This window comes from Chrysemys picta, chromosome 3 (genome assembly GCF_011386835.1).
Source record: "Chrysemys picta bellii isolate R12L10 chromosome 3, ASM1138683v2, whole genome shotgun sequence".
Classification (NCBI taxonomy): Eukaryota; Metazoa; Chordata; order Testudines; family Emydidae; genus Chrysemys; species Chrysemys picta.
Window position 1 is genome coordinate 140,771,961 of NC_088793.1, and position 27,835 is coordinate 140,799,795.

The 27,835-nt window shown below is 44.5% G+C and overlaps 1 protein-coding gene across 4 annotated transcripts in view; it reads left to right on the plus strand.

The window, feature by feature from the left end:
• Positions 1–27,835, plus strand: part of KIF26B (kinesin family member 26B) — a 416,197-nt gene that overhangs the window by 375,496 nt on the left and 12,866 nt on the right. For all 4 annotated transcript variants that reach the window (XM_005300552.5, XM_042848410.2, XM_042848411.2 and 1 more), the window contains 2 exons: positions 6,668–6,830; positions 8,122–11,545. In XM_005300552.5, coding sequence (XP_005300609.2) covers positions 6,668–6,830; positions 8,122–11,545 — 3,587 coding nt within the window. The remainder of the gene's footprint in view (positions 1–6,667; positions 6,831–8,121; positions 11,546–27,835) is intronic.

Genomic DNA, 27,835 nt, shown 5'->3' on the forward strand with positions numbered 1-27,835 from the left:
CGGCCCTGCTCATAAGGCAGTAGCTGCTGACATGTTTCGGGCCCTTTAGCAGACTCTGCGGGGCTGAAGCCCGGACCCATGAGCCCTGGCACTCCCCGCAGGGCTAAAGCCAGGAGCTGCATGGCGAAGCCCGCACCCGTGAACCCTGGCACCCCCCACAGGGCTGAAGCCGCATGCCCATTGGCGGAGTTAGGGGGGCACAGAGACCATCCCCTCCCCCAAACTGCAGTGCCTTACCCAGAGTGGGGCAGTCTTGGAAGCAGCTCCATCCTCCCCACCTCCTTCCTCCCCCCAGCTTCCACCCCCCCGGCCAGGTTGGAAGCCGGAAGCTGGAGACGGGCAGTGCAGGGAGGCTGGTGCTATGGAGTGGGCAGCCACAGCGTTCCCCCCATCTCCGACTGCTGTTGCTGGTGCCCGGGGTTGCGGCTGCTCCTCAGCTCCCAGCTCCCTTTGACTGCTCGCACAGCTGGTAAGAGCCGCCCAGGCAGGGGGACCCGGCTCTGGGGCTGGCAGAGCCCTCAGGGAGCAGCGACCGCAGGGGAGAGCCCTCCTGGCAGCTCTGGGAGCCGCCTCAGTTCCTTTTTTGCAAAGGTCAAAATGGAATGTTGTTACCATCTTTTGAAACAAAAGTGTTGGACTCCTCCCATTCAGCAGAAAATTTTGAAATTGTGAGTTTTTGCTCCAATGTGGAGGAAATTTTGAACTTAAAAAAAAAAAATCCTACAGAATGGGAATTCTGGGTTCCAGTCAGCTGTAGCCTATATCCTTGTTCCCTGTTGAGCAAATAATAGAACAGCAGTTTAGGCCTATTCCAATTTCCATTGGTATTGTGCATTGTGTGTTTGAAAAGGGATGAAAAGGGAATGGTTTGCTCTCTGCAGCATGGCCCCTGCCAGGGCCAGCTCTAGGCACCAGCAAAACAAGCTGATTTGTGTGCCGGTGGTCCCCTCCCTCCCAGGCTTGAGAGCCTGGGGGGGAGGGGGAGACTCTGAGTGGCTGCGGCTTGTGCGCCGCTTCTCCCCCTCCCTCCCTCCTTCCTTCCCTCCTAGGCTTGAGAGCCTGGGGGGAGGAGGCAGGGCTGGGGATTTGGGGAAGAGGTGGAGTTGAGGCGGGGGGCCGGGGGTGGGGTAAGAAAAAAACCGGGGGGCGGGCGGCCAAAATTGTTTTTGCTTGGGGCGGCAAAAATCCTAGAGCCGGCCCTGGCCCCTGCTGTACTCCCACATTTCTGTGTGGCAATCTGCAATGGAGTTCATACAGTTTAGAGCTGTATTGACTCCCTCTGGGTTTCCACAGCAGCTGCTACTGGCAGCCACACGGGATCTAGAACATGGGCAGCATGGCTCCTGCAAGAAGAACTATGCTGCTCAAGGGGAAATGAAGTGGAATATTGGAGCAGTATGGAGATAGGAGCCATCTACATGGACAGCTCTTAACTCCCCAAATCTCGGGGGTGCTTCTATATAGATCCTGAAGATGCACAGGGTGTTAAGGTCTCTCCTCGTCTCACTGTGGTTCCCCCAGATCCCAACCCCCGAAGGAATGATTTACCGGAAATTCCAAGACGGGAACTTCACAGTGTTTTCTTGCCCCTGTTGCTCCTTTCCCTGGCTTTCTCCATAGTGGCGGTGATCTGTTTTTGTGTTTAACTGTGCAGGATGTATCAATCATATTTGTGATGATATTACTGCTCTGAGGTCTGAAAGGGGGAGGTCTGTTTCCCGTTCTTTGTTCTCTCCAATAGAGCATGCATTGTGATGCAGTGTGTGCTGCAAATTGGTTTATGGTAAATTTCCTAAAACATAAACAAGTTAATGGATATGACAGAAATAAACTTTAAAAATTAAGACAGTGGTAAAAAAAATGGATTGGGGGGGGGGAATCATGTCCATCATCCATGCCATTTTGTTCCTCTGGGAAGATAATAAAAAGGAACCCTCTGCATGCCTTGAAATCTTCCAAGGAAGGCTGAACTGCACCCCCGTCTAATGAGAAGAGCTGTGAACATTGTTCAAATCAGCCTCTGCTCAATAAAAGCAACAACGTTTCCTCAGGAGCAGCAGCCCTTGAGGTTGCTTCATTTAATATTTCCCACACGTTACTTTAGTTTACATAGTCAGGACAACATGAGAATCTGTAACGGTCTCATCTTCATAAAAGACACTTCGTCCAGACCTCCTTTTTGTAAAATCCACTGCCCCACAAGCAAAGGGATTTAGCTGTTGCAAATATCAGCTCATCTACCCTAATGAAATGATTCAATGTCTTTCTTTATTCTGACATAAATGCCATGTCAGCATTCAGAAGAACAAAGCATCAGGCGTATTTTAGAATATACCGAGACCCATATAAAAATATTTTACCAGTAATTTTACGGCTTGAAGAAAAGGAGAGTAAAAATACATATAATCTGCTACTAAGCAACACCTATGTGATGGCATCTTCCCCTTCATCTTTTTCTTTTCTTCAAATCTGATCATGTCCTATTGTAGGAGATTAGCAAACCGTGAATGGGGTAATGTGTCTCATGACAGTATGCAAAATATTTGCAAAAAATATGATTAGCAAACATTTTCATTCTCTTGTTGGGATCCTTTTTGCAGGCAGCAGGAGGTTGTGTATTGTATCTCAGAGCAAAGTGGAGCTGATAGCCAAGATAAAGCCAGTTAACACTGAATGGGTGAGCTTTAGAGTTAGAAATCAGGCAATGGCTGGGTTTTTGCAGCTGTTATTTCAGAATAATCTTAATGAAATTCCCCTTTTGGTTTCTATTTGATTTATGTCAAGGAACCAGCTGAATTATATCACAGGAATTTGCTCTACACCTTCACTCTTCCTGCTGCAAGCATTTATTTTGGTGTATCGCAGGTGATGCAGGTTACCCTATATTCATAACATATAAATCTCTAGGCGAGCCATAGCACAGTTTGCTGATGATGACTCTGTGGATTATGTATTCTCAGGAGACCTAAATGGTTAGAATGTATTACGTTGCTCTCCCCCTTGTCATTGCATGTTTTGCTTTGATGGAAGCATGAGCAAATGAAAGGCTTGTTATTGATTTCTGTGCCGATGTTAATAATTTCCATGTAACTCTGCTTTGGCATGGCAGTTACTGATGTACAGAATTTGACATCTTAATTATTCCTTGATGGGAAGGGGGTGCACTAAACTGATAAAACAGCCTTTTATCTCTGGATCTGTGGGTTCAAAGCTGACTTGGGTCAAAGTGAAATGAGTGAGATTGTCTGTGTCTAATCCTTATGGACATCTGTTTACATCTCAAAGCCACCATATAGTCTTGAGTGTGTCAGGAAGCAGACGTACCAAGAGAGAGTGTTCTTTTGGTATCTCTGACCCAGCTTTCTACCCTTATTTCTAGAACAAAGATATTCAGGTAGTCATCCAAACTTTCGACTGCTTAAACAATCCAGAAGAGACCTAAAAAGCTTTTAATGTCCAGCTATCAGCTCAACCCTCAAAGTTTGGATCTGCATGCAAAATTCCTCAACCTTTGGGGGTGTTTAACAGATGTGTGGTCACATACGTACAGGTAGCACCGGTCATCAACAGAGATTGAACCCAGGACCTTCAGCACCAAGGATCTGATCCAAAGCCCACTGAAGTCAAAGGAAAGACTTGGAAAGTACAAGCTCCTACCACTAGAGCTAAAGAAACAACTCCTTTTGTAGTGAGTAAATAGCTGGCTGTTATAGTCTCTGCTTTCAGCCGTTTGAACCAGTGTATCACATTCAGATCCAGGGTTTTCATTTGGGCCCCTCTCTAGATTTAGTTTTCCTCCCCTAACATTTTTAGAAAAGTGCATCTTTTTAGCTTTTTACCACTTTGGTGTGCGTTGTTGAGATGCGTCAGGTCAGATTGCGCTGCTCTATCCATGTTGTAGGCTGTTTCTCCAGCCATCATGTAAATTAATTATAAGTAACTAGTGCCAATCCTGCACCAAGAAAAGGCATTTACTGAATATAGAAATTTACAAACAAACCTTTATGAATATAATTTATGAAAAAAAGCTCTTAAGCTTTATATTTATAATTTAACATCTAGCTAGTTTGCTTCATCACAGATGAGAAGAGTGTTTGGCAGGAATCCTTCTATCCCTTGAGTAACTGAAAGGACATCCTTGTATAGGCAGGGGTAGAGAAGAATTTCCTTGGCGTGACCTAAGCTTTTTTCCTTGCTTGTTTATCATCACACATCAGGGCCATGTTTATTCCAAAAGGAAAGATACAGTAAGTCCTTTTATGGTCTTGATGAAGCCACCTGGATTGTTCTGAAGGCAGGAGTTGAGAGTTGTGGAGGCAAACTGGGATTCATTAAAAACCTGAGTCAAGAGTGACTGAGAGTCCTAAGGAGATGGTCTGCTTGCTCTTAGTGTTGGTACAGCCTCTCGGGGTATAATCACTGATGAGCTGGGGTGTGTCTTAAGGTTTCATGTGAGCCTCTTCTTAACAGAGATGGCTGTGGAGTCCCATGAAGGAGACTCAAAACTTTCTTTTTTTTAAAAAAAGTGTTGTAAGTGTCTGGCCCTTTTACTTGTGAGGATAGCCAAGAAACATGTAAACTGATGCAAACTGAAAGCTAAGTTTGAAAGGCATAGAGCTAGTTCTGTATTGTGTAGGTTTGGTTTGTATCTCAAAGAATCATCTCACCAACCCTCCCCAAAATCATTAGGTAGCCTTGTGCATGGTGGTGTGGCCGTGTTATATCTGGGTGGTTACATGCATAAGGGAAGCAGCAAAGAATTCTTTCTCAACCCTCCAAAAAAATGCTGAGACTGGCTCTGCTTGGCATCAGTTTTTGAGCCCCTTGTGTGTGCCCACTATATTGTGACCATAACAGCTTGTTTTCCCCAACACTGCCTCTGTAGCACGAATGAAGGACACACCGCAAGATCCCTACAAGCCATCCCCCCACACCCTGCCAGCTGCTTCAGCCGTGCACAAGGAAGAGAGAGACAGGAGACAGGGTCAAGCTACTGATGCCCTGCATTCTACCCCAGGCACTAGCCATGGGAGACTCGCTGGCGCAGCTGATTCCCCAGCCCCGTCTTAGGAAACTGGCTCCCACACACCAGCTGGGGGAGATTCCTAGCAATTGGGAGAGACCTGCCCACTTCAAGATCCAAAGGGGATCCATTTCCCAACTGATCACCCAGCCCACTTCCATAGGGGATCCGCTTCCCACAGCCGTAGGCAGCAGGGCGACTTGCCTGCTCCCAGCAGAGCCTGAAGGACCATCTGTCTGCCAACACAGCTGCTGCTGTGAGGTACAGATAGGGCAGTCACACAGAGGAACCTCAGCGAGCTCCTGGGGAGGGTCAAGCCTAGTATGTTGAGCGGTGTTGGGCTGAAGAGTGGGTATATGGAAGGACGAACGGTTTGAGGAGGAGGAGGAGATGTAATTGTTGTCATTAAGCATGTGGGGACTTTTTTATTCAAGGAATGTCACATTAATTGTTGACTGAGACAGAACGTATTTGAGCCCACGCCTTTTATACTGGTAACCCATCACTTCCCACAATATTAAACTGGTAACACTAAGGGGGTTATGTTTGTAACATTGTCTTGTTAAAGTAGTTGTCGTGTATGCCATTTCCTGTATTCATTATAATCACAGGCCTGGATTTCAAAACCTGGCCTATTCAGAGAGAGGGCGTGAATGGCAAGAACAGAAGATGGCACAACCTGATTCCAGCCTCTGTCAAAGCAAAGATCTAACATAAATGAACAATGATTCAAACTCTTGCAGCCTGATCTTTCTTTAGTTTTCATCCGTTTTACCCTACTGTAATTCCTGGAGTTACTTTTAAATCAGATTGGATATTGTTTTAAAGGAGATGCTCTAGAAATTATTTTTGGGAAGTTCTATGGCTTGTGTTATACAGGAGGTCAGATTAGTTCAGTGTTTCCAAACTTGGGACGCCGCTTGTGTAGGGAAAGCCCCTGGTGGGCCGGGCTGCCGATCGCGGCTCCCACTGGCCGCGGTTTGCTGCTCCAGGCTACAGGAGCTGCTGGAAGCGGCGCAGGCTGAGGGACATATTGGCTGCTGCTTCCAGCAGCTCCCATTGGCCTGGAACAGCAAACCGCGGCCAGTGGGAGCCGCAATCGGCCGGACCTGCGGACACGGCAGGTAAACAAACCGGCCCGGCCCACCAGGGGCTTTCCCTACACAAGCGGTGTCCCAAGTTTGGGAAACACTGGACTAGATGATCACAGTGATCTTTTCTGGCTTTGGAATCTGTTACCCTTGTGGGTGAGAGAATTGGAGCTCTGTCTGTCTGTCATCCTTTGACATAACAGTTTGTTTTTATACTGTATACTACAGTGCTTCCTGAGAACTAGTCTCGAACAAGTATTATGGGCATAGGTCCTTCATTCTCCTCTCTGTCTTAGCAGTGGTAATAGTGCTGGGGGAATCAGACAGCAAAGAAGATAGGGAGGAGGAATCAAAAAAAGTTCTAATTTTAGCCTAAGGGTTTTTCAGCTTGCTGAGCTGCGGACGTAAAACAGCACAAACCTGGAGAACAATACTCACTGCTGTTCCATTAAAAAGAGAAAAAAAAAATCTTGCTGAGATCTGAAGTCAAATCACAACAGTCAAAAGTGAAACACAGCTCACTAATGTAGCCTTAATTCATTTTATTTTGCAGAGACAGCAAGCTCACCATGTTGCTCCGGGAGTCCCTGGGGAACATGAACTGCCGTACCACTATGATAGCTCACATTTCGGCAGCGGCAGGGAATTACGCTGAAACACTGTCCACCATCCAGGTTGCATCCCGGGTCCTGAGGATGAAGAAAAAGAAAACTAAGGTAAGGTGATGTGTAACTCCTTGTAGTGGGAAACAAGGATCCTACAGAGCCCTTAGTGAGATGGAGAGGCCTGAAACATATAACAAAATCAGTATTCATAATTCCTGAGTGGATGGGTTGCATGTATTTTATGGTAGCTTTGTGGTTTAGAGTTTATAGCAGAGAGTAAGGGAGAGAAAGCTTCAACCTAAGATGCAGAGGAGAGTTCAAGCACATCTATTATAATAGCTTTCTAAGCCTAACTCCAAGTCTGTCATTTAGTAGTGCAAATATAGCTGGTAATGTGCTTTTCTCAATTAAAGTTACAAGTGTAAATAAAACAATAATGAATGTTACCTTTTTTAGAATTAAAGGAAATTAAAATTAATGAAGAAAAAGGTTCCCTATTTTTCCCATAAGACAGCAAGAGCAATATAATACAAGGCAAAATCTCCATCTCTGCATAGAAGCACACATAGTCCTGTTATTTCAGCATACATTTGGTAGATTTTTCCAAGCAGTGGACTAATAGGGAGTGAGGTATATCCATTTTCATGCTTCCAGAATCCTAGCTCCTTTTATAATCTGGACTGTTAACTTGTTATAACAGGTGAGTTTTGTGATCATGATTTAAAATGATGACATGGATTATTGATAAATCTGAGCAGAGACCATCAAATGGACTCCATCTATACCAAGTCACAACAAGCTAACCACAGAAAGAAATGCACACCACACACTGTATACCCAAGTCTGTGTTGTGATCAAAATTGGATTTTCCTTGTCTTTTGTGCATTATTTGAACAGTGAGGTTGATCTCCTTTTACAGCCAAGTCTTATCGGTTAAGTCCTTAGAAAGCTATCTAGTTCCTTTGGTCAAGACTGGATTCAGTGAAGCGTCTTAATGCATGCATTCAGTGCATTCATTGGAAGGCAGCATGATCTAGTGGTTAGAGATGGATCTATTTCAGTGTGTTCATGATAATACTGTGGGCAAGACCCTTAATCTTTGTGTGCATCAGTTTCCAAAATGGCGCTAATAAGATTTACCAAACGTTAAGTACTCTGAGATAATTAAATGAAGGGTACAATATAACTATAAGTTCTTCTTGTTGTTGGATTTAACTCCCTTCCTCTCAAAGTTAATAACAATTCTTTACCGAGCACGTTGGTGTTTTATATGTCATGCATTTATGCAACACCATTCATTGTTCAGTCATTTTAGGATTCAGCTACAGTTGGGATTCCGCTGTATGTGTGTTTTATGGAAGCTGTTTGTGGTTCTGACATTTCGTTTGCTCTCCAATCACAGTACACATCAAGTTCTTCTGGAGGTGAAAGCTCCTGTGAAGAAGGAAGAATGCGGAGGCCAACCCAGTTGAGACCCTTCCATTCTAGAAATGTAGTTGACCCAGACTTCCCTATTCTGCACCTATCAAGTGATCCTGATTATTCTTCCAGCAGCGAACAGTCCTGTGACACAGTGATTTATGTTGGCCCCAATGGCACAGCCCTCTCTGATAAGGAACTGACAGATAATGAAGGCCCCCCTGATTTTGTCCCTATAGTTCCTGCTCTGCAGAAGACCAAAACTGAGGGCAAACTGGAGGAAGTGAGTGAGACAGACTCCAGCACGTCTGAGAGAGACTGCCTGAAGTGCAACACCTTTGCTGAGCTTCAGGAGAGGTTGGACTGTATCGATGGCAGTGAGGAGAGCAACAAATTTCCATTTGAAGAGCTGCCTGTTCAGTTTAGCGCAGATCAGATGTCTAAGTGTTCTGTGCCAAGCCAAGTGGCAGGTCTCAGTCATTTATCAGCATCGGATAAGGAAGATGCCACCGCCGACTGTCAGCAACCTGAGAAGGAAGTCAGGGAAAATATAAATGCAACAACCAACAAAATTCAGAGAAATCACTCCCCTGTTCCTTCTGGAGCTCTCACTAACATTTCAACTCCTCCTTCTCCTAGGAGCGTAACTGGCAGCTCGAGTAATCAGCTTAGCTCTTCCCAGTTAGCCCATAGCACAAGCCTGCAGAGCAGCAGAGAAAGCCTCAATACCTGTGGCTTTGTAGAAGGCAAACCTAGGCCAATGGGTTCACCGCGGCTTGGCATTGCGAGCCTCTCTAAGACATCAGAATACAAGCCACCAACTTCTCCTTCCCAGAGATGCAAGGTTTACACCCAGAAAGGGGTATTGCCCAGCCCTGCACCATCACCCCTGAGCAAGGACTCTGGAATGGTATCTAGTGAATCTTTGCTGCAGCCAGAGATCCGGACCCCTCCAGTGGGAATGAGTCCTCAGATCTTGAAAAAGTCAGTATCCTCCAGCAGTGGGGATTTTGGAGAGACCATTCTCGATGAAGAGCAGGAACATAATATTTCACCAGAATCAAAGAAGGAGATTCTGAGTACCACCATGGTCACTGTGCAGCAACCATTAGAGCTGAATGGAGAGGATGAGCTGGTGTTCACCCTGGTTGAAGAACTAACTATTAGTGGGGTCCTTGAGAATGGACGCCCGACCAGCATCATCAGCTTTAACAGTGACTGTTCTGTGCAGGCTTTGGCCTCTGGGTCTAGGCCAGTTAGTATTATCAGTAGCATTAGTGAAGACCTTGAGTGTTACTCCAATGCAGCTCCTGTTTCTGAGGTCAGCATAACACAATTCGTGCCGCTTCCAAAATTAGGATTGGATGACAAAGCCCGGGATGCCAGCAGCAGACGCTCATCCATTAGTTCGTGGCTGAGTGAAATGAGCACAGGGAGTGATGGTGAACAATCATGCCACAGTTTCATAGCCCAGGCATGCTACGGGCATGGTGAGGCTATGGCAGAGCCCCCTATTTCTGAGTTTGCAGGTGCCATACAGAATACTAGCATGATTTGTGTAAATGACAAGCAAAATCCAGTGACTGACAATTTGCTCATACTGTCAGAAATGGGGGAGGAAACTTTCAGTAAAGTCCCACCCCTCAAGGGTTGCAAAATATCAGCCCTGGGGAAAACTACTGTCACAATCTCAAACACAGCAAGCCTAAGCAGTTGTGAAGGCTACATCCCAATGAAGACCAACATTACTGTTTATCCATGTATTGCTGTTAGTCCTTTTAAGGCACAAGAGACTGATGAAGCCACATCTGCAGTAACTCCAGCTGCTAAAGTTGCTCAACCCCATGAGGAGAAAGAGTCTAATGTTAGGAAGGAAATCAAATTTGAAGACCCTTGGCTAAAGAGGGAAGATGATGTGAAAAAAGACAGTTCTGGGGCCAGCGATGGGCCAAGGCTGGAAACTGCAGTTGGTCCAGCCAACCCTGAACAGAACAAGAAACAGAACTCAGCTGACAGGTTTAGTAGCAGCAGTGGGGAGACCTCTAGCTCCCCAGGCTCTGATCCTCTGAAGAGGATTGTGGATGGGTGTGAGATGGGACTTCCAAGTTCTGCAACCCAGAGCCCTGTTCATTCCCTGGATGCTTTGAAGAATGGCAGTCTCCCTAGGGTGCTCCAGAAGGTCAGCAAGCAGGAGGAAATTGATGCTGTCCTCTATCACTGTGCTGCTGAGAACAATGGAATGGGTTCTCCTTCTCTTTCCCAGTCTTGTAAGGCTACCCTAGAAAGAAGAATCGCTTCTCCCAAGCACTGCGTTCTCACTCGCCCCAAAGGAACTCCTCCGCTGCCTCCTGTGAGAAAATCAAGCCTGGATCAGAAGAACAGGGCCAGCCCTCAACACAGCGCTTGTAGCAGCAGCACTAGCAGTCCATCCAACCAATCAGTGTCTTTTCCGGCCAGCTTTCCTGATGAGCTGAATGGGAAGCAAAAGGGCTCCAGTATTGACACCAGTAACAATAGCAGCAGCAAGTTATTTAGTGCCAAACTTGAACAGCTAGCCAGCAGGACCAATTCCCTGGGCAGGTCCACTGTGAGCCACTATGAGTGTTTGTCATTGGAAAGAGCAGAAAGCCTATCTTCAGTAAGCTCCAAAATGAGCCCTGGAAAAGATACCACCATGCCTAGGGCTGGGAGGAGCCTCAGCCGCAGTGCAGTGTCCTCACCAACAAACTCAGGCATATCCCAGTCTGCAGGTGCCTCCCCAAAGGCCAGCCAATCTAAGATATCCGCAGTTAGCAAACTCCTTTTGGCAAGTCCCAAGGCCCGAAGTTTGTCTGCTTCCACCACCAAAACATTAAGCTTTTCTACCAAGTCTCTGCCTCAGTCTGTGGGGCAGAGTTCAAGTTTGCCTCCCAATGGGAAGAACATGTCCTGGTCAACTCAGTCCCTTAGCAGAAACAGAGGCTCTGGTCTTGCTTCAAAACTGCCCCTCAGAGCTGTCAATGGACGGATTTCTGAACTGCTCCAAGGGAGCACGAGTGCCAGAGGTTTACAAATGCGTGGAAACTCGGACACAGATGAGCGAGGTGGCCTTCATGGAGATGAGAAACCAGCTGTTCATATGCTGCCTTCACCCTATAGCAAAATCACCCCTCCGCGGAAGCCTCACCGTTGTAGCAGTGGTCATGGAAGTGACAACAGCAGCGTCCTGAGCGGGGAGCTGCCGCCAGCCATGGGGAAAACAGCCCTATTCTACCACAGTGGGGGAAGCAGTGGTTATGAGAGTATGATGAGAGACAGCGAAGCAACAGGGAGTGCTTCTTCAGCGCAAGACTCTATGAGTGAGAACAGCAGCTCTGTCAGCGGGAGGTGCCGAAGTCTCAAAAATCAAAAGAAACGCTCAAACACAGGTATGTTTGCAGATGTGTCCAAATGTAACATTGACCACCAGGCTAGCTAGTTCTTGGGCGCAAGGCTTGCACAGAGGGGTATCTAGGTCAATGGCAGAACACATGTTGTGTTTAATGTGGTCGTTTGGAACTAGAAACAGGGTCATTCTAATGACAAGCCCTTGAGCTGTGAACTTTTTAGATTTTACTTACTAAGCCCTGCTCAGTTCCACATTTCCTTTATGAAGGCATTTCCATTGCAACAGTTTTAGTATAGATTATTTGTTTCAAGTTTCTGTTACTGCATCCTTCTCCTGAAAGCAGGGCAACTTTTATAATGGGGACTATTTTCAAATATTTAGTGATGGGTTTTTTTTAGCACTTAAAGTCACAAAAAGATGCCCATGCATGGTTCTTACATGTAATATATATTACAATGTAGCCCCATCAGAATGGAAACAATCATGCAGACAAGAACTTGGGCAGAAAAAGCTCCTTTCCAACACTTCATCAATCCGGGAAACAAACCCTCCACCCTCTCTATAAACCCTATCCAATACCTGTCAAATAGATAAACACCAGTCAAAAATTGAAGGCTTTTATTATGGTGAATAGCAGGGAGAGGACAGCTGATGTATGTCGTGAGGGCAAGAACTGAGGTTGGTTGTAACTATGGGGTTTCAGAGGTTGGTGGGTGTTGCCCCGGTGTCACTGAGAGGAGGACCAAGAGCTGTATAAGTTGCAGGACAAATGCTAGAGTCCAGCAAAGGGGAGAAAGAGACAATAGGACTTGCAAAGAGGAAAGGGCGCAATAAATTATATATTGCTGGGAGGTTGTCCGGGTAATATGGGATATTTTGCTGGGGACATTTTGTTTTTTGGTTTCCATTTTTGAGGTTTGGCCTTAGTAGCGAGAGGGCTGAAGGTACCAGCAACCTCTCACTTTGACAGTTGTAAAGAGTCTGCGTGGATGGTACTGGGAGCTAGGTGGCAGATGGGTGACTCTCTGTGGAGGAGGTCTTTCCTTAGTTTTTTCATTTCACTTCCCCTTTCATCAATATGATCTCAGTGGCTGGGTGAATAGGGATTGCAACTTCCCAGTAGCTGTCCTGGGAGATGTGGGTGAGGAGAGCCTTCTGTTTGGATGATGACTGTGGAAGAGTGTCAGGGCACTACTACCCCCTTTTTATTTGGTAGCAGTTTTGTTTCTTGATAGCCAGGGATGGAGGGTGAGAGCTATGATGTCCTTGGAGCACACCTTCACATTTAGTCTTTGCTTGGGTCCTCAACTGCAGCAGCTTTGCCTCTTAGATGATTGCTATAAGGTGGTTGAAAATGATGCCATTGACTGTGAACATGGAGATCTGAGGGAAGGATCATTTGTGGAGCTCAGGAATGTCTAGTCGCTCTGCTACCAGGTATAGAAGACAAAGTGGGAGGAAGGCTTTTTTTGCTGACAGAAGCAGATGTGCAGCCCTTGTTATCAATTTTATAGATTTTATCTGGGACTTCTTCTGGGACGCATAAAGCATTATTTTACAGGGTCCAACTGCTTAGGTCGTATGGAAGATTAGTGGCTAATAAAATCATAAGCAGGGCTTGTAGGGAACTTTCCTGAGCAAGGCTATCAACTTCTGCAGAAGTTTTGTGGTCTTCCTGTGTCTGCAGACAGAGCACGCGCAGGTGCCTCTGCTGCTGCTCAGGGTTATCCAGTGCTGAAGCAGAGTGAAAACTGACCCGATTCTTACCTCTTTTTCACCAAACATAGAGTTTGTCGGGGCTTTTGGCTGCCATCCAAATGACTGATCTTGATTTTTAATTTCCTGTGTGGTTTAGGTCCTTTCTGCCCAAGCTCCATTGTCATAGATTTGCTCAGATGAGTCACTATCACTAATGGCCCCAAGATTTGAATATTTGGGGCACATAGTTTTCAGTGGAGCGCCCTCATCTCTGGAAGCTGTCTACCCTGTTAATCCAACAGAGCCTGAGCATGTTGACACCTCTCAGAGCACTTTGTAAAGCTCATTTGCTTACTCAGACTTTTGACTGGTGGCTGTGTGGAGAGGGAATATGTGCTATTTTTAACAGCTTAATTTTGTGGTTGATTCTTTATATAGTTGGTTCACCAATTCTCATATTGTTTTGAGTGAGTTGAACATAGGTCCAGTAATTTTTACACATTTTAAAAATAAAATTAAAAAATGAATTCAATGTCGACACATTTCTCATCATTGAACATTTACTTGGCCACTGACAAAGCTGTAGCTTTCTTACAACCCATGTCCTCTTTGTATTTGGCCCTGCAGTAGTGAAGCCATAATTCTGTGTTTGGTGGTAGCACACTCTTTCACATGTCAACTGATTTATGATGCCATAAAATAGGATTATGACTTCAGTGCAGTATCAAGATGAAGGAAAAACTGGGATGTAAAGGCGAACAATGTTATGATGAACATACATATATTATTATAATAGGACAAGAACCAGACTGGTTTGGCACATTTCTTTTTACATAAATATCCTCTTCCTGTAGGTTTGTACTAGTCTGAAACATCTCTGTTAAGGAATATTTTTATGAAAAAAAACATACAAAGCTGTGCAGCTCTTGAAGCGTGGATATTATTTTAACGCATGGTGTCATGAGCATTGGACCCTGTTTGATTTGCTGTCAAAGATCCACTGTGCTATAATGGATACGGCAGTATAGATATGCTCATTTCAGGTCAGGTGACCTTGTCCACTTTATTTATGATTATTATTAACAGAAAGGCTAGTTGTCAGACATAATCAACATGAATCTACAGAAAGCCCCTTTAAGAGAAGTCGTAAAGAGCCTTTAAGGGAATCACCAGTAGTCTTGTCAGATTTCACAATTACTTTTGAAGTTCTGACACACCGAAGAGACAGAATTTTTTTTTCTGTGATTAAGATCTTGTTATTTTAATGTTCTTAAGTGCATTACTTGTACTTGTAGATACTTATGCATTGGTTGTTATAGCCTAGGTATCAGAGATACAGTGGCAGCTTTTGGAAGATAAAGCCAATTCATAATCTATAGGTTTAGCCTTGGTTTAAATTTCAGGATCTAAGTAAGTGTGTGTTTCATAGGCAGCCTAACATTGTATATGCAGTATAAACAAGCACACAAACCATCTTCCATTATATTCTCCCACCCACTCTTCAAACTGAAATATTACAAGATTACATCATCAAGCCAATGAGCTTTCTTCCCTGAAGTTAATAGATCGGTTTAATAAGTTGCACAATTTTTCCAGCATTTAACACTGGTAGTATAATATTAGTAGGTCAGAACACCTCTATCCCAATATAACGCGACCCAATATAACATGAATTCGGATATAACCCGTTAAAACAGTGCTCCAGGGGAGCCGGGCTGCGCACTCTGGCAGATCAAAGCAAGTTCGATATAATGCGGTTTCACCTATAACGCGGTAAGATTATTTGGCTCCCGAGGACAGCATTACATTGGGGTAGAGGTGTATATTATTGCTCTGAAATGATTGCTTACGGTAGAGGGGATTTTAATTATAATTACAGTTAGCACTAATATGGGGCTGTACATTTTCAAAGCACTGTACAAATGTTATTTAATCCTCCTGTGATGTAAGTATTATTATAATCCCCATTTTGCAGATGGGGAAAATCAGGCTGAGAGATTAACTAACTGGCCCAAGGCCACAGAATCACCCTCTCCCTAATGCTGACTAGATAGACCCAGGATTAGCTCTCAGGCAGGTTGGCTCCAGGTCTTGAGCTCACTTGACTTGATCACACATCCCCTAATCAATGCCACTGTCCTTTTAGAACAGCAGAGCAGAAGGTTTGATTTGTAATTGTCTATTTGTCCCGCCTCTGCACCTCCTAGCATGTGTGCAGCTGCTTATTCTCTGGTTTCTTCCCTCCACCATTAACTGCTCCTCACTAAGAGTGAATAGGCGCCTCAGTCACTTACCTCCAACTGGGAGGATGTGATTATGCAGCAGTGAAGGCTGGTGACACCTGAAAGCAAGGAGGCAAAACTGACACACACACACACACATGCTGAGAGGGAGTTTAGGCATATGAAAAACTATATTATCTGACACCAGACTTTGCTCACCAGGGAACCCTCCCCATGGACAGCGCCTGGCACAATGGGGTCCTGGTCCATAACTAGGCTCCTGGGCACTCCGGTAATACACATAAATAATAATAATAATACACTAGTCAGCAGCTCTTGATCCCCACACACAGAATAGGCCACAACATAGCTACTTCCCATCTCTTCCAGCCCAGAGAACCAAAGTGCAAAGGTTGCTTCTGAACACAAGTCTCCTGTATGTCCAGTGCTCCTTCTTTTTAGCAGTACCCATGTGATAGAAATAAATGCAAACTATAAGCTAACGATCATTTTTTAAAAAATGGGGGTGGAATTTGAAAAGCATGCAGCAATGGCCTAATTCTGCTCCCTTGATGTCATTGGTAAAGGCTAAGTGCATTTGTGGTTCCTTTGTGTTACCAGGGAAAAATACTCCAAGCAAACTCCCTTTTGCAAAGTCACGACAGTATATCAGGAATGCCGGCTTTAAGGGGCAGGCAGGGCAGGGTGGCAAACCGGGCACCAGATTGGGAGTTGTAAAACCTTCCATTTTCTGTTCTGCCAGTGACTCACTGTGTCACTCTGAGCAACTCATTTAATGTCTCTATTCCTCAGTTTCCCATCATAAAACAGGATGATTCTTGTCCAACTTGGTACAACCCACTGGGATTCTAGAATGAAAAAAATATTACATACATGTTAATCACTGTTATTCTATATAGTTTAGCATCTGAAAACCAGTGGACCAAATTCAGTCTGTGTGTAAACAGGCACAGCTCCCACTGAAGTCACTCTCAACGCTGAATTTGGCCCACTGGGTGTAGAGATCCAGCTTTTTAGGCATATGAAAAACTTTACTTCTAACTCCAGGTGCATGGCTCCTGGCAGCAATGAGGTAAGGATGGAACAGGATCCAGGCCTGTAATTAGATTTACACTGTATAGCAAAGCTTCACTTGAACTCCCATACAATATATATGAATTCCTTGGTTTTTCCCCCCTGTGTATATTATTTATTGGTTCCTGGTACCTGCCTCCTATGATGTTTCCAGACTGGCAGAATCTGTAATGAGCCCTCTCATGGGGCCAATAGCACAGAGGAGCGTTTGGTACAATTTGTAACAGGATGAGGGTTTTCTATGGAAACCACAGAGCTCTTCCTTGGGCATCCCCCTTCCCCTTTCTGGAATTGGTTTGGGTGCATAAAAGAGTCTCATGTCCGTGTTTTATATGGATAGATCAAAGGCCTTTGGCATGTCTGTGACTAATTACTGCTTACAATGCTAGTTCAGAGCTGGACGGTTTTCTCTCCTGAGGAGTATGTGTGTGTTTAGATTTCTGGTTCTCTCTAGTCCAATTTTTTTTTTTAAAGTGGTCAAAGTTACTTAATACAAGAGAATTGAAAAGCAAAGCAAATCTGAGTTTGGCAGTTTGCAAAAGCATGTGGATCAGAGCTGGTTTCAGCAGGGGAACATACTTGGATCTTTAGGATCTGGGTTTCAAGGTCAAAGGGGGCTTAGACAGAACAGTGAGTCAGAGGCACGCAGTGACTGCTGCTGGCTGGCTGGCTGCCTGCCTGCCTGCTGGCATGGGATGGGATGGGCTGTCTCATTGGGGGAAAGATCAGGACTCAGGCATGAGAGGAAGACAAGAGTCCATCTGGGGAGGAGGGAGATTCTCCCCAGGTGGCTTGGTTGGGAGGAAGCTGCTGTATATAGGGCCTTCAAGTTTGGTCAGCCTGGGCCTATTTTGCCTTACTCACTATTGTACGTCAGTGGTCATTAAAAAACAAGAAGCTAAAGAATCCTTACGAAAAGTACAAGCCAGTCTTCTGAATGAGGCTCATCTAGAGTGGGGGTGGAACCAAGCTGCAAAATTCAGACTTTCCTAATATTTAAAGGGGTTTGGGTTCATTATAATACAAGGTCCCAGTAACAATGTTTGGATTCACATCTGAACTGTCCCAGCTTTTAAAGGGGTTTGGACAGTTGGTCTCTATCTCCAGCCAGAGTTTAACAAATCCAAGATACGATTTTTAAAAAATTTGTTCTATATCAGGAACCTTTCTGGCCTGTAGATAATTAAAGCTTCTTGCTGAAACATTGTATGGGTTGGGCAGTAAAAGTTTCATGACTGCTGGCAGCTCTTTCTTGGTGCTAAGTTTCACCACCAAGAGTAGAGGAAACTACTACATGATTCTAAACATCGTCATAAAAATGACAGACTGTCACAATGTGACAATAATTATAGATAATTGTAGTCTCTTCACATCACATCCTACCATTATAACTCTAGGTTTCTCTGGAGTCAGAGATGTTTTTAAGAATGGGGGCTCAGAGGTTCTGTATACTCCAGATCTGAACACGCCTAAACTCTTAAGAACTTTCAGATCTATTTCTGTTAATGAAAATACTAGAAAATACCAGGCACGGATTGAATCTGTGGGCAGCAAATAACTTGAATCCAGCTCAAACCTGCTGCTGCTCTCAGACAGCACTGAAACAGGATCTTAGCAATAATGATGAAACACAGAGACAGAGCTTTTCTTGTTGCATCCAAGTGAAAAGGGATTCAGTTCACATTTAGCCTGAATAAGCTCAGAACTGCAAAATATCCCTGGCACCATAAAGCCAAAGGGCATTTCCAATCCTTGCATCTTAACTTGTCCACATCCACCACCGATGACAATAAGGACAATGATGATAATTCACACGCTGCGTTATCCCCCACCATGACTGGTGCCATTAAGAATTATAAAGGGAGATTAATCTTTGTGTGTTGGTGACTCTCTTCGAACATGTGACTGTCAACTGGATTGCAGAGGGGGGTGAGTGGGCCCCAGCCACAATTATTTTCTGTTGTTGTTCATTAAAACAACAGCATTGATTTTCCCAGGTCAAAGCCAGGTCATATCATGCCACAGATCTGTGTGGAAAGGGATCACAGTAATCATTTTTTACACGCTTGACTACTGCGTGCCGGTGCTGAGCTTTCGGCTGCATGAACATAGGAATGATTTAATAGAGGAAATGGCAGCAGGCTATTGTGAACTGTGAAGGCTCCATGTAACATGCATGATTGAGTCAGACACCATTAGGCGGGTGTAAATAAAACCTGCTCGCTGGGTTGGCACAGAATTAGCTCAGTGAAATGCCTCTGCCACTGTCCTGTCTGGAGCTGATGCTGTCTTAGTAGTGTCCCCTGTCCTTGGCTTGACTGGCAAAGTGACTGGTGAATCGATTTACTTCAGTACTATAATGCCTAGGACAATAAACTGCTCTATGTCATCTCCATATAAATAGTGTCATGAAACTGACAAATACATACAGAGCCAAAGGCCAGCCATAATTTAGGAAAATCTCTATATTATGGGCACTTTTTTGCTAGCAATGTGTGGGTGCTGAGCACTGTACCGCTGAGACCTACATCTTCCCTGGGACTTCTCCCAAAGTACATGTCAACCTGCCAGGCTAAATGAAGTGCTGCATCCTGATTGGGTTTCAGCCATGCTCATTCACTGGCTCTGAACACTGTGCCCCAGACAAGCTTCCAAAAGGAAGCAGTAGTTTGGGGAGTGTGATCAGGAAAGGGTGAGTAATGGGAAATTGACAAAAACAGGCAATTGCCTGGTATCCAGAATGTTCGGAGGTCCCTGAATCTATGCCAATTTCATGTACATGCAGTGTCTCTATGCAGGGGCACAAGTTTGTGAGGGTAATTGCATTCCTACATATGAGTAAAGGTAAATTCTGATTCACACCTTGTTCCTACTGACTTCAGTCTGGTTGTATAGAATGTAAGTCAGGAGAATATGGCTCTAAATATTTTGCACTATCAGGTACTGGGGCCAAAGTGGAGAAATATATCTAAAGTCATCTTTTGAAATCTGAAATCTACCTTTGTCTCAGAATCAAATATTAATTTGTTACTTTTTGTTCTGAATTGTTCCAGCTCAACTTGTTTACCTTTATGTAACCCAGGGTACTGGGATGGGTGAGTGCAAGATGGGTTGGGAAGCAATGGGGTAACTCGGCCATAAATGTGGCCTCTTTTGTGCTTCACAATGTCTCTTTCTGTAATTTGTCCCCTAAACATTTGGGGTGAATTCTCCACTCTGTTACACAGGCGCCACCCCACTGCAGTTGTACCAGTGTCACTGAGAGGAGGACCAAGAGCTGTGTAAGTTGCAGTACAAATGCTACAGTCCAGCAAAGCAGAGAAAGAGACTTTGGGACTCGCATGGGGGAAAGGGTGCAATAAAATAAACATTGAGGAAGAAGGTCAAAGGAAAAGGGAGGAGGCGATCCAGTCATGGGTAACTGACTGCAAGGGCACACCCCACAGGAAGGAGGAGTGAGAGGAGAAATCAGTCTTGCTTTCTCAAATAATAAAAGCAGAAGCCCGGTTGTTAGAAGGTGGGGAACAGCAGGGGGAACTCTGCATACTGTCTTCATAAACAAACAAAAGGCCTGAAGCGACACTAAAAGCCAGTGCTATTTCGAATGGGAGGAAAGTGTTCTCTGAAAACAATGCGGTAGAACAAATTGTGTGTGTTGGGGTTTACTGTTTTACACTACTTAGTGTGGGGATGTTTAATCTCATTCAGGTCAGTTATATGGTTTGTTGGCCAGGAGAATGCTGAACCATCAGATCTGTACACAAAGGCAGTTTTACTTCTAACAGCGACTAGTGTAATAATGAATGGCTCCTGCTCTGTATCGTATCTTCTTCCCCCTTTGAACTTCCAATGTAAACTTGTGGCGTCATGGTGCATGTAGTTATGATTTTGTTTTCTATTTATTGGACCTTGAAATGTTTAGGGGGCAGCTACTGTTTTGTACAGAGTTCAGATGCAGGCTGTTACACGGGAGACACACAGTCTGCTCCTTATGGAGACTTTATTTTTGTTCTTTTTTGTTTGACGTTTATCTAAAATAATTTAAAAAAAAATTCAGACTGGAATTTGCCCATAGAAAGCTATCTAACCGGGAAAACACTGAGACATCCTGCACCTATGCAAATCCCATTATCTTTTAAGATTTCAGGCACGCATTTAGCAAAGAACATTTGACTAGTTCCACTGACTTCAGTTCGGCTCTTCATATCCTTCAAGTTATGATAAAATACCTAGTTGATTGAGAGTCCTTTGTCTGTAGATGACATCTTTTCTACACTTGTCTTCACTGCAGAGTTAATTTGACTTATAACTTGAGTGTTGCGCCTAACTCGAGTCCCAGCCAAATGCCTTAACTCCAGTGTGATGGGGCTTTTAAATTGGCTGGTCCTTCAGGGGGAATAGGCAGCTCATCAGCTGCCAACCCCGTCACTCTGTGCAACTCAAATTGTTATTTCACAGTGTGGCTGCTCTCACTCAACCTAGACTAACTCGAAAGGAGTTAATGTGGGTGTAGCTAATTTGAATTAACTCTACAGTGTAGACAAAGCTTTAGGCCTTGTTGTCACGCTAAAAAAAGTATATTTTTTACATTGCAGTAACTAACACACATGAGCTATCCTGAGGTAAACTAGCTGAGATCAGCACTATCCCCCACCTGTGGTTGACTTTGTTAGTTTATCTTGTGGTAAAAATAAAGTTCCTGGTCTTCACTGTGTTTTTTACCATGGGATAGTTCACACACGTTAATACCCTGAGGTAAAATAGGTACCTATTTTAGCTGTGAAGACAAGGTCCTAGGGCTTGTCTTCACGTACAGCGCTACAGCAGTGCGGCTGCACCAATGCAGTGCTTTAGTGAAGACACGCCTATGCCGATGGGAGAGCTTCTCCCATTGGCCTAGTTAATCCACCTCCCCGAGAGGCGGAAGCTGTGTTAACAGGAAAAGCCCTCCCGTCAACATAGTGCTGTGTATGTGGGCGGTTAAGTCAGTATAACTATGTTGCTCAAGGATGTGGATTTTTCACACCCCTGAGTGATGTAGTTATGTTAATCTAGGACTGTAGTGTAGACCTGGCCTTAGAGTCAGATGCAGGAGAGGATATTTAGTAAACACTATGCTGAACTATAACTGAGACCACTATTACTGGTTTGGCAGTGGAATCAGTGGACTGGATTTCTTTTGCTCTAAGATGAGGTATTGATATCTATTTAGTTTTTCGAATGGAAAACAAATGACTCCCTTTTATATTGTTGGAGATTCAGCTGGCCTGAACAGATTGCTTGTGCACCGTGTGTGTTTGTGTGTCCCCACTACTGGGGGGAGGGGGGGAAGGGAGGGAGAGGGAGGAGGATGGATATGTGCTAATCCTGCCAAGCTTCCAGGTTGAACAGTTGCCTTTGTAAGCAACGTGCTGGAGAGCAGAGGAGTGGTGCATTGTAGTCTGCTACAAAGCACTTTATTAATTATATAGTAAAGATTTATGAGCTCCCAGCCCCATAGAGCCCATTAATAAACATGTGTCTTCAAACGGGTATTTTTTAAAGAAAAAATATATATTTGTTTGAACAATTGAATCCTTGTCTTTGTGTGTTATCATGGATGAGCAAGCTGTCACCTGCTCTGTGGCATTCATCCTAAAATGCTGCTTTGGATGTATCTCCTTACCCAACCCATTTAATGTGAAATCAGATAAACCCCAGAGACTAAATGGAAGGACTAGAGGCAGTAGGAATTCCTGTCAAGATACACCATACCTTCTGTACCCAGGCTAATAAGCAGCCCATTAATCAATGCATATTTTAAATAGATTAGGTTCCATTCAGCTTCACTGCAAACATGCAGGAGTTGTTTCATTTTATTTCTCTCCAACACATGCCAAAAAGCAAAGATATATCATCCCGAGTCAGTAAAAGGGAAGAGCATTGACCCTTTCTCCCATCCCCCCCACATACCTTGATCCTGCAGTCAAATCTGCACAGACGGTCCCGTGTCTGTGCCGAGCCACATTTACTTCAGTAGGACTCCATGCAGACATAAGAGTCCACCCACCCAGATCAGGTCTCTCTGCCTGTGTTTATTTAATGTCTTGATGGAACAAAGACCAGACAGCCAGATTATTGTGGTAACCCACTGGCAGCCCAGACAGGAATCCTGACTAGGAAAACATAATGAGCTCATATTTGCTTACTCTGCTTCTGCCACTGTTGTCCACTCTGCCTGTCCACCTAGTGATGGTCACCGGGACAAATGGCCTAATATAAGAGCCCATGTAAACCACCTTTTGGACCATATGATTCCTTTTTCGCACTGGGTCAAATGGGGATGTGTGGGTACTATAAAGCAAAACCACCCTTCTGCTACACACACCTGTGACCTCTTCCCCCTATTTCCAAATGATTTCCTGATTCTGACCTCACAGCAATGTGAATCCTGAGTAACTCCATTGAATTCAGTGAAGTTACACCACTATAAGTGCCATTGGAATCAAGCCCTGAATCTCCATAGGGAGGCATGTCCCACCTCCATGAGATGAACCCAAATCTGCACCAATTACATAAAGAATTGGTGTTAACAATCACAGGCACACTGGAGACAATACAAACTAAATGCTTTATACAGAGGTGATACTAAATGAGTCACAAGCATGAGTTCCCATCAGGATGAGTTTTGGTTGTGCTCAACTGAACCCCTGTAGCACTAAAAATAACACATAAGCACCGTTAATACATCTCCCCCTCTGACACGAAAATGGATGTATGCATTTACACATGGGCTTGATGCAAAACTCATTGGGTGACGTTCTTTGGTTTCTGCTATATAGGAGGTCAGACTAGATGATCATAATAGTCCCTTCCAGCCTTAAAGTCTATAACTCCATGAATATATAAAATTGCCAATGTACTAAGTAGCAAGATACAGCTTTGCTCTCAGATTAAAAAATTTCAATGTTTGATCCTGCGATAGGATGAGAGCCTTTGGGGGAGTACCCAACGCCCTCTACTCCTAATGGAAGCGGGAGGTGCTGCACACCTTGCAAGTCAATCTCCTAATTTGCTACACTTTAGTTTTAAAAACAATTTCATCGCTGTGGACTGGTTGAGTCAGGAGAAAAATTGGTATCACTTGTCACCAAATGAGAGTGATACTCTTTGAAGCTGAAAGGCTAGTGCTTTGTTATTTTATAACTGATTTCTTATAACCTGAACGTGCCAGGCTCTTGACAGAGTAGGTGCCATGGTACATTTCTAAATGCGTAAGTAAAGCCCTCAGTGTTTTAGCAAAATTGGTTATTCCTTTATACTCTTATGCAAGAATTCTACCACTCTCTGGCATGGTGCTGTTTAATCTCCTGGCTGGTTAACAGCTGGTCTCTCCCTTTGGTTGTCTCTGTGTGGAGCCATTGGACCAAGGTCACTCTAAGCTTTGCAATTTAGTCATGTCATTTCAAACGGCGCCTGTGCTGCATTTGTCTCTTGTCAGGCCATTGCCACATTTATCTATGCCAACTGGTCAGTTCTCTCTGGGTCTGCCCTCCCATCCTGCATTCACTTTGGCAACACCGGTAGCCCTTGTCATATCAATAAAGTTATTGAAACAGAAAAGAGAGAGAAAGAGAGAGGCCAAGTCAGGGAGAGACAGACTCTTTGTCTCCAAGCCCCCTATGCTAGGTTAACTTTTTGCCAAATGGTTTGAGATTTCAAACTAACAATGCTGTGACTCCTGAACTCTGAGCCTGCAAATGAGCCCATGCTGGACAATCCAGCATGCAGGAACCAGTGAAGCCAAAAAGACATCAGGGAGCGACAGTGATCCTAGGCCTGACTTCAGTGGGCTTCTTTTCAGGCTTTGGATCAGGCCTTAGATGAAGCTGCATCATCAAGAGTAAAATCGACAGTTCACGCGAATCGGTTGTTAAATTTAGAAGCCAGTTTAGAACCGGTTGGCAAGCTCTGGCCCGTGGGCCACATCCAGCCCGCAGGACCATCCTGTCCAGCCCGCCTGAGCTCCCGGCTGGGGAGGGTGCCCCGGACCCTCCCCTGCCTTCCCCCCTCTCACAGAGCCCAGCGCCAGCGCTCTGGACCACTCCTGGGCAGCTTGGCAGCTCCTGCCGCTTTGAGCGGCATGGTAAGGGGGTGGGGCTGCGAGCTCCGGCGGGCCGCGCGGCATCGATACACGCTGCCCTGAGCAGCATGGTAAGGGGGCCAGGCTGGGGCTGGGAGGAGGGGTTGGATAAGGGGCAAGGAGCGGTTGGAGGAGGTGGAGGTTCGTGGGGGGGGCAGTCAGGGGATGTGGAATGGGGGGGGTTGGGTAGGCGTGGGAGTTCCGGGGGTCTGCCGGGGTGGCGGTGGATGGGGTCGGGGCAGTCAGGGGACAGGGAGCGGGGCGAGTTGGGTTGGGGGTGGGGCCCTGTGGGGCAGTTAGGGTGGGGGTCTCGGGCTTGTACTCACTGGGCGGCGCTTAATAACCGATTCCCTACCGGGTCATCGTTGGCACTTCGGCGGCGGGTCCTTCACTCGCTCTGGGTCTTCAGCGGCACTGAAGGACCTGCCACTGAAGTGCCACCGAAGACCCGGTAGGGAACCAGTTATTAACATTCTGGCAGCTCATCACTGATTGTAGTCTTCATTTTCAGTTATAGTAAGCCACAGAAAACTGCTTGAGGACTGGACAGACAGTAAACTATTTGTTAGTCTCATTTGTCTCACACCTCTTCCAGTACCTGTCAGGGAATCAGCCCCTTTTCTCAGTTGAGGATGTGTTGATATTGCTTTACTGTACTGTGATGCTAACAAAGGGTATGAAAAATACGAAGGAAACCGATATCTAATGCTTAGAGTAGGGGACTGGGTGTCAGGAGATCTGGATTCTATTCCTCACTCAGTCCTCCTGACTTTTTCAGGCCCTATTTAAACTACATGTTTACACAAGTTGTGGCCAAGTCATATTAGTACATAGTTTATTCTTGCCTATGCAGGCTGAACATAACATGGAATAATCATGCAATAAGTAAATAACTCCACCACCAGCAGGAATTCTGGGAGCACTAGAGAGTTTCACTTTAACCACCACCAGAGCAAACCTAGATGACACTGTGGTTAAAAAAGCATCAGCCTGTTTAAACTAGTGCTTTCACTGTCCTTGTCACTAGCAGAGCTACACTAACATAAATGGTAACATAGACATAACCTTGTAGCTTGGTCCAAAGCTCATTGAAATCATTGCCATGATCTCCACTGACTTCGGTGGTACATGGTTAGGCCCCCTGCGGTTTGGTTTTCTCATTTGTACTATGTAAATAATAAACCCTTAATAACGAGAGTAAGTGAAAATGCTAATTATTTTTCATGGGAAAAATTCGAAACATATTTTTTTCTAAATGTAATGGGAAAATATTTGGAGGGGTATGAAAAAAATGATTTTTTTTTCAGTTTTCAAAAAAAATGGATTTGGCTAATAATATCTGGGTTTTGAAAACCAAAATCAGATTTTATTTCTTGAAAACTGAATCAAAAGCCAAACATTTTTACTAAAAACTGAAAATTTGGACAGAAAAGTTTTCAATTTTTGACCAAAAAAAAAAAAAGGAAAATTTGGACCAAAATAAAATTTCCCACAAACTGTTTCATTTCTGTTTTTCATTTAAAAAAATGTTTAGCTAAATTTCAACTAGCAATAATAATTACCCACCTTTGTAGCATGCTTCAGTATTTCCATAGGAAAGGCACCGTGTAAATATTAATAATGACATACCAGTAGTGTATATTGTCCAAACAAACTTGGTTCTGTGTTACAAATTGCGTACAATCTGCCAGTGTTCCATTGACACTGCATACGCACGAGTAGGTAAGCTAAGTGGAGTTTCACCTTTACCACGTAGGTGCATGTGAAATGTGATCTGTAAGAGGATGCATGGAATGAGACAATGATCTGCACACTTGCATACTATATGAAAAGGAGAATACAAGTCTGTCATTGGCGGTTCAGGATTGTGCACTACAGGAGTCCTTGCCTCACTGAGCAGAGTCTTTCCGTTGACTTCAATAGGGTTTGGATCAGGTCCATGATGTGCAGAGCAGAAGGTTCATCTGCTGTCTAGCAAATAGTTCCATGGAATCACTGTATTTTATCCTTTTCCTTTTTAAAACACCTAGAAAATTCCATACAGAAAGTATATGAAAAAAGCACTAGAGTTGCAAAGTGAAGCTCTTTATTACTAGAAAGACCAAAGATAAGTTTGTACATAGAAGCTTAACTCTGCCCCTTTTTGTGTCTGCATTATGATACGCCTCTTTAATTACAGGATAACACACTGTTTTTTCAGCATGACACCCTGTACCAGGGTTTGCAGGTATATCTATACTGGCGAAATCCTCTGCTGTGGATGCAGCTTATACCAACAAAAGCGTGTTTTTGCTGATACTGTATAGCTTATACCAACATAAACTATCACAGCAAAAGGACTTTTTATGCTCATATAACTGCATCTACACTGGGGCTTGCTAGCATACCGATGTCAGTTAATTGTGTGTTTAAAAATATTATTTTCAAACCTGCAGCCCCCTAAATCAGTGGGACAAGACATGCTTGTTTGCCTATTTTTCTGCCTGGTGTACAAACATTAGTGGAAAATCAGACCTAATTCTGTTATTTGCAAATGCAAATACTGGCAGGTCAATAGATCTTTAGCTTTTACCCAAACACCACCTTGGCAGTAGTTTAGTAGATATTTACATTGAACTTAAAATGAAGGCAGTTTTTGAGATTCCTCTAAATGATTTTATTTTGGTTTTAAAATAAAATCTGTGCACGATTATGCTGTATCCCTCCCCTGCTGGCACCAGGCTGGGTCCTTGCAGCCAAGAGAGCCAGTGTATGGTTTCATTCAGGCTGGCTGGCTGCTTCTCTCCCCTCCCCCAACCTCTCCTGGAAGAACACTGCAGTAGCTGTCAGCTAGAAAATAAACCAACCATGTTTCCCTCTCCCCCTCACCCCATCTGTCTCTTTTACTGTATTAAGCCAGGAAGAAAAATATAACTGTTTTTTCCCCTCTGCCCGTGTAAGTCTCTCTCTCTGCTTCCCATCATCCTATACACCAGGGGTTCTCAAACTGGGGGTCGGGACCCCTCAGGGGGTCACGAGGTTATTACATGGGGGGTCGCGAGCTGTCAGCCTCCACCGCAAACCCCACTTTGCCTCCAGCATTTATAATGGTGTTAAATATATAAAAAAGTGTTTTTAATTCATAAGGGGGGGGGGTCGCACTCAGAGGCTTGCTCTGTGAAAAGGGTCACCAGTACAAAAGCTCGAGAACCAC